This window comes from Anas platyrhynchos, chromosome 1 (assembly GCF_047663525.1).
Source record: "Anas platyrhynchos isolate ZD024472 breed Pekin duck chromosome 1, IASCAAS_PekinDuck_T2T, whole genome shotgun sequence".
NCBI classification, from domain to species: Eukaryota; Metazoa; Chordata; class Aves; order Anseriformes; family Anatidae; genus Anas; species Anas platyrhynchos.
Genome location: NC_092587.1, coordinates 198,415,472 through 198,422,027, shown reverse-complemented (window position 1 = coordinate 198,422,027; position 6,556 = coordinate 198,415,472). Strand labels below are relative to the sequence as shown.

The window sequence follows — 6,556 nt, the reverse complement described above, 5'->3', positions numbered from 1 at the left end:
ATCTGTTTTACTAACATAGCATGGAAACCAGGGGAATCGGTCAAACAACAGTAAGTATCAGCCTGTGGTTAGAAACTTTTTTAGTTTTTTAAACAAAACTAAATAAAAAACAGCTCTTTTCTCAATGTTCTTCCTGTTTCAAGTGCCTCCATCACTGGCTCCCCAGCACCAGGACTAGGGGATAATCTCCCTGAATATCTGAGGCGTAGAAGCCAACAGGATTAAAGTACCTCGTGCTCCTCAGCACGGTCATGTGGTGAGCTGCTGATCCCAGCAAAAGGATTTCTCAGCAGAGTTCTCACTTCATTTCCCTATATGTTGTCCCTGCCTTCCTGACATTCTATGTACCATTCTCAACCATTAGGAAATAATTCACAGTGCCATTAGGAAATAATTCACAGTGCTTTTAGGAAAATAAATAAATAAATAAATAAATAAAAATACTCCTCTAATAACAATGACAGCCGAAGAAAACTGGAAAATTCATGTGCAATTTGCCCAGAAGGAAACCAACTGTTGTCCTTTTAATTCAAGGGGCAATTTCAAAGTATGTATAATGTCCAATGTCTCTCATATCAATCCATTAGCTCTGATCAGGCTTTCTTAGAAGAAGAAAAAGGAGGTGGGAGATCTGGAGTAACATACATGTATTGAGCAACCAACACAGATAGGGGATTTTCAGACTTCACAGTGGGAGAAAGACCGAAGTCAAGGCTTGTTTTCCCGGTCCTGCTGAAAGTACTTTTATCAAGTCTGTTGGCAAATTGCCTGTATTCTCCAAAAAACTGCAGAGATTCGGGTGCAGATTTGAGTGTAGTCTTAGCCATTAATGTGCTATTGATTCCAGTGGAATTCCACTATTTTTGCTTGAAAAGTTTGTCAGCTCTCTTGTGAAGACACTTTGTTATATGCTAGCCTGGAAAAGGTAGCTGATGCTGAAATATGAAAAATGCCATGCAAAATCATTTATTTGGTTTTTGCCCTATATGCACACTTAATATGACCCCAAATTTGTTTGCCTTTTCTTAAAAAAATAAAATGTAGTCTACCCCCAAAATATTTTTCTCATGTTTATATTCACTGTGCTTATTTAATTGGTCAGATTCTTCTGAGTTTTTTTAAACAATCATTTACACCAAAGCACACTAACAACTATTTTGAAGACCTGACAGTTGTTTCTATGTCCAAATTTTAATTTTACTTCCTCTCCAATTGCCAGAAGAAAGCAATCATGTGCTAAGCAGAAGATTAAAAATTTGTAATAAATGCCTTTATTTTGAAACCTGTAGGGGGTGGGCGAAAAAGTCAGTTGGCTTCCGCCCAGAACATGTGATAATCAGATTAACTATGAAGTGTATTCTGTGTGTTAATGTGCCCAGGGTAGGAATGGGGAAGGACATTGTAGGGTGTAGTGTAGCAGAAGTCAGCAGTGAAGCATTCTCAGCAGAAGGGAGAAAAATTCTTTCATACCCAGGACATTCCAGGGTCAGAGAGGTCTCTACATGCACTGAAGCATAACACTGATGCTGTCCTGCTGCTCTGTGAGGATGTCTCTGTTTGCTATGGGTTTCCTGCTAGTCATCCTTCAGCCATCCACCGGGCAGTTCCCCAGGGCCTGTGCAAACACCCAGAGCTTGCTGAGGAAGGAGTGCTGTCCTCTCTGGGATGGAGATGGGTCCCCTTGTGGGGAGAGTTCCAACAGAGGGGCCTGCCAGGCCATCCTTCTCTCTCAGGCTCCACTGGGGCCACAATTCCCTTTCTCGGGAGTGGATGACAGAGAGGACTGGCCTTCTGTGTTTTACAACCGGACCTGCAAGTGTAAAGGTAACTTCATGGGATTCAACTGTGGGGAGTGCAAGTTTGGTTTCTCAGGACTCAACTGCACTGAAAGGCGACTGAGAACGAGAAGAAACATCTTCCAGCTCACCAACAGTGAGAAGGACAAGTTCCTTGCCTACCTTAACTTGGCAAAGAACACCCCCAGCCAGGACTATGTCATTGCCACCGGCACATATACTCAGATGAACAACGGCTCCAACCTCATGTTCAGAAACATCAACATGTATGATCTCTTTGTGTGGATGCATTATTATGCTTCTCGCGACACACTCTTAGGTGGGTCCAATGTGTGGCGGGACATTGATTTTGCCCACGAAGCCCCTGGTTTTCTGCCTTGGCATCGTCTTTTTCTGCTGCTCTGGGAACGTGAGATCCAGAAGATAACAGGTGATGAGAACTTCACCATCCCCTACTGGGATTGGCGAGATGCAGAGGACTGTGTGGTCTGCACGGATGAATACATGGGTGGCAGACATCCAACTAACCCTAATTTACTCAGCCCAGCATCATTTTTCTCCTCCTGGCAGGTAAGGACAGGACGAGGGGAAAAGAGGGGGAAGAAGAAGAAGGGGAGGACAAGGGGAAGGGAAAAGCTGATTGTGTCAGAACTATCCTACCTAACTTTAGGTACTTAAGTGAGGTGCACAAGCTGGAGAGAAAGTAAACTGCCAGAGAACAAATGATTTTACACAGACTTGATCTTCATTTACAGCTGTTCATTCATCTCTCTGTCTATTCTTTGACTGTAGGACTTAGACAGCTTAATTAAGAATAAAAAGTTAGTCTAGAAGGAAGAAAGTCATGGTTTTGTGTCCAAGCATGACCTTTAGCAAGCTAAACAGGCTCAGGTCTTCTGAAGCAGCCAGCAAAGATTAAAAAAGGATTTATGTATGCAAGTTGCTAGCACGTAACCATTGCAAGACAGCTGGTGACTGAATAATGGAAATAGAAGAAAATAGTTCTCAGAGGCTCTACCCCTCTCTGGGTATCTTCCTCCCTGAAAGTGTTAAAAACTGTCCAATTAATCTTGTCTGCTTTCAACTTAAATAAACAAACAAATAAATAAGTAGTCTTTAGAGCATGGAAGAAACAGCTGTGTTATTCTCCTCTGTAGCTCAAAAGAAAAATAAGAAGTGATCTCTGTTGCTCAGAGGAACTAAGAAATAAACTCAATAGCTATTCCTGCCACTTAAAAGCACTGCAAGTTAGTCCCTAAACCAAGATTACTGTATATATTCACCTAGGAGATATAGTTGATATTTACCTAGGTTTCATATATTTGAACTGTGCTATTCTAACAACGGAGGCTTCTAGATGTTTTTAGCCTCTTGGTCATTACTACCAGTGCCTAGTGACATAAGCTTCCATAGACGTATACCATCTTGACAATAGAAACAGTTCCTTCTGGTGCTGAAGTCTATGAATATATTGGTGTAAATCTTGCTTTGTTCTATTTATTTCTGTACCAGTAGCCTAAACGAAGGTTGAGCAGTTTTAGTGATTTAATGAAAAGTGAAAGAGATACAAGACAGCAGCTCTCAGATTACAAAGCAATGACTAACAGGGCTTAATGTACTGGTTTTCTGTGTTTAATCTTGATTTGTGTCCCCTAAACAACATAGACTGTGTCTGTACCTGTAAACTCAATCATTCCTGGGTACTGTAACATACCTATTTTAGGACATTCTTTGGCATACATTTTATATATATTATACAAATATATGTAAGTAAATATATATATATATATATCATATATATATTTATATGTAGTTCTACTCCAAGCAGGTACTTTTCAGGGACCATTTCTGGGAGACTGTTTGCATATAGTTAAACCGTTTGGGAGACAAAGATAGGTTTGCTAGCATAGACATGGATTATTCTGTGCCATTTGGTCCTAGTGCCTGGGAACATTCCTGGCCACATTTAATTCACCAGTGTAGGCATAGCCATAAAATGCATATAGCCAAAACCATGTATTTTGATCCTATATGTAAAGTTTCCACTCATTTCTAACAGTATTTATCTAGATGAACTCTACTAATTTAATTAGATTGCATTACCGGAATGAAGTGGATCTGATGTTGTTCAGTGCTAAACTAAATAAAGAGTTACACGGAAATGGTACAAGTGTTAAAGTGGAATAAATGAAACTGGAATTGAGCTGGCTACCTGTGTCTAGTGGAGCTATCAGTGCAATACACTGGATGAGATAACCAAAGTAGTGGGAGACAGGGACTATAAAGGAATCAGCAAGTTGCAAGAAGTGTTTTCTAAAAGCCCTGGAGGGATCAGATAATTATGTGTAGCTTACTTTTTCAACAGTATTATTAATCATATCCAGATTCTTGGAATTTCTCCATCCTTGTAATAAATACCCAGACACTTTACCAGTGGTAATGAATATATTTAAGAAATAGTCTGTTTATAACTTCTTATTTAAGGTCATTGTCACAAATATACTCGGAAAATAATTGCTTTTTTAATGAGATAAGTTGATTTTAAAATATATTTTTATAATTTTAGTAGGCACAACAATGAAAATTGTGCTATATTTAAAACACATCAATGTCAGCATGTAAAAGCACCTAAGTATTTGCTGAAACTCTCCAAGTAATTTCTGCAAATGGTTGCTTATCACTTACATTTTTCAGTCACTTCTGGAAATAATACACTTTCATCAAAATTTGTGAAACAGGATTATAAAAAATTTTAACTTCAAATAGTGGCATTCCCATTTAACATCTTCTACCTGCTGCCTTATTTAGAGAAAGAATGAACGAGATTGATCAGAGCTGCATTTTCAGTCAGTTCAGGATGAAGATACCACACAAACTGATATTTCTTTATTGGCCTTGAATTCAAATTTAAATAATAGCATATGATAGAATAACTTAGTTGATACAGTTCCTTCAAGTAGCACAAAATAAGAGATCAGAATCTCACTTCAGAAAATCAAAAGGGAACAAAAATAGACTTAGCTTCAGCCGGAAAACAGCCATAGCATAGATTTGCTGCAGAATATGTTGACTATCCAAGCTCTGTAGCAAAGGAAAAAAAAAAAAAAAAAAAAAAAAGGAGGATCCAAATAAAAGGAGGATCCTGGGATCCTGTGAAGGAATTTAGGCTTTTATAAAACATTCAAAATAAAAAGAGGGCAGGAGAAACCTATTCAATAACACATCTATTATATGGTATCCTTTTATAATTTTAAGTCTCTTTCCAAAGCATAACAAAATAATGTTTGTTACATTAGGAAATTCTGCACAAGATGCAGTTATGGATTTATTTAAAAAAAAGGCAAAGTGCTTATTTGCAGAAAAGCATCTCTCTCTCTCTCTTTTTTTTTGTTTTTTTCTTCTTTTTTTTAAGCCCTAAAGAAAAGAGAAAATACTTTATTCCATTGAGAAGTTGCCATGGCAACATGGATATCCATGAATACATGCTGAAATTCTTGCTTTTCCCTTACTTTTTCTTCGGCATGCTGCTGTTACCATTTAGCTGAGTGAATTATCTGTCCACATTTTTCTCATGTTTATTATCTAAGTTAAACTTTTGATTTCTGACTGTTTTTACCAGCAAGACTATCAGAAATCATTAGTGTTTTTGTTTGTTTGCTTTGTTTATGTTTTAGGGTGGGTGGGAAGGATTTTTTTATGCTTTCAGTTACTTGTTTGTGATGATTCAAGTGTTGCATTTAGATTTATTTAGGACTGCATGACACCTACTAATGCTTTACCAAGTTTTGCAATTCCATGCTGATTTAACAGAAAGTGAAGTGGCAAATACAGATTTTCCATGACATTCTGAGAGTTTTTGTTTTGTTTTGTTTTGTTGTTTTTGTATTCATTTGTATAATTATTCAAGCTAATGGATTTGCTAAAGAAAGTTATTATGCCTCACTTAAATAGTAATAGATGAAATTCTGCTCTCTACTACACCAGAGATAATTTGGAGAAATTACTGAAGTCAACAGAGCGTTTTCTGCAATTAAAAGCAGAATCTTTACATTGGAAGTTAGCATCAGAGTTTTGGGGTTCCCCCCATGTGCTGGAGAGACAGTGAGGGAAGTGCTGCTTTAGGTTTGTAGTAGTGGAAACAAGGCCACACCACTGGATTCATCCCCCTGAATTTTGTCTCTTTCAAAAGAAGAGTGCCTTGAGAGAAGTAATTATACTGTGTAGAGAGCTGTCTGCTCTCAGCTGCACTGGTGTAAGCCTGGAGCCAATTCTTTGCTGCAAGCACCAAGAATTTCCCTTAGCACTTCATTCCATATCACCCTGCTTAGTGATATTCCATATCACCCACTTACACAAACACAAAGCTAGGGAACAAGTTACACAAATAGCAAACGGATACAAGGCTCCTGAACTAATGGCAGTACTTTAGATCCATTACCTGGAACATGACTTCATAAGAAATATGAATTTCAGCTATTCAGGTGCAGTTATTTAATTCTAAGCACAGTTTACCAAGGAACTATAATAGTCTGAGGAGAATATTTGAAGCTCTGTTTTCTGTTCACCATTTAAAGGGTTAACAAATTTCAAAAATATAAACACCAGAAGCCAACACTTCTTAATTCTTAAACCAGCCGAGCCCTACATCCATCTGCTTGTGGACAGCTGAGTATCTCATAAATTATAACATTCAATTTTTATTGCAACTTATAGGTTTTAGTGTCATCCATAGGCTGGTAAATATATGTATATATATATGT

At 37.9% G+C, this 6,556-nt stretch overlaps 1 protein-coding gene across 1 annotated transcript in view; it reads left to right on the top strand.

Annotated features, from left to right (window-relative positions):
• The first annotated feature begins 1,354 nt into the window (after positions 1–1,354).
• Positions 1,355–6,556, top strand: part of TYR (tyrosinase) — a 50,835-nt gene continuing 45,633 nt past the window's right edge. Inside the window, exon 1 of the mRNA XM_005029583.6 lies at positions 1,355–2,366. Within this exon, the coding sequence (XP_005029640.2) occupies positions 1,524–2,366 (843 nt within the window). The 5' untranslated portion in view covers positions 1,355–1,523. The remainder of the gene's footprint in view (positions 2,367–6,556) is intronic.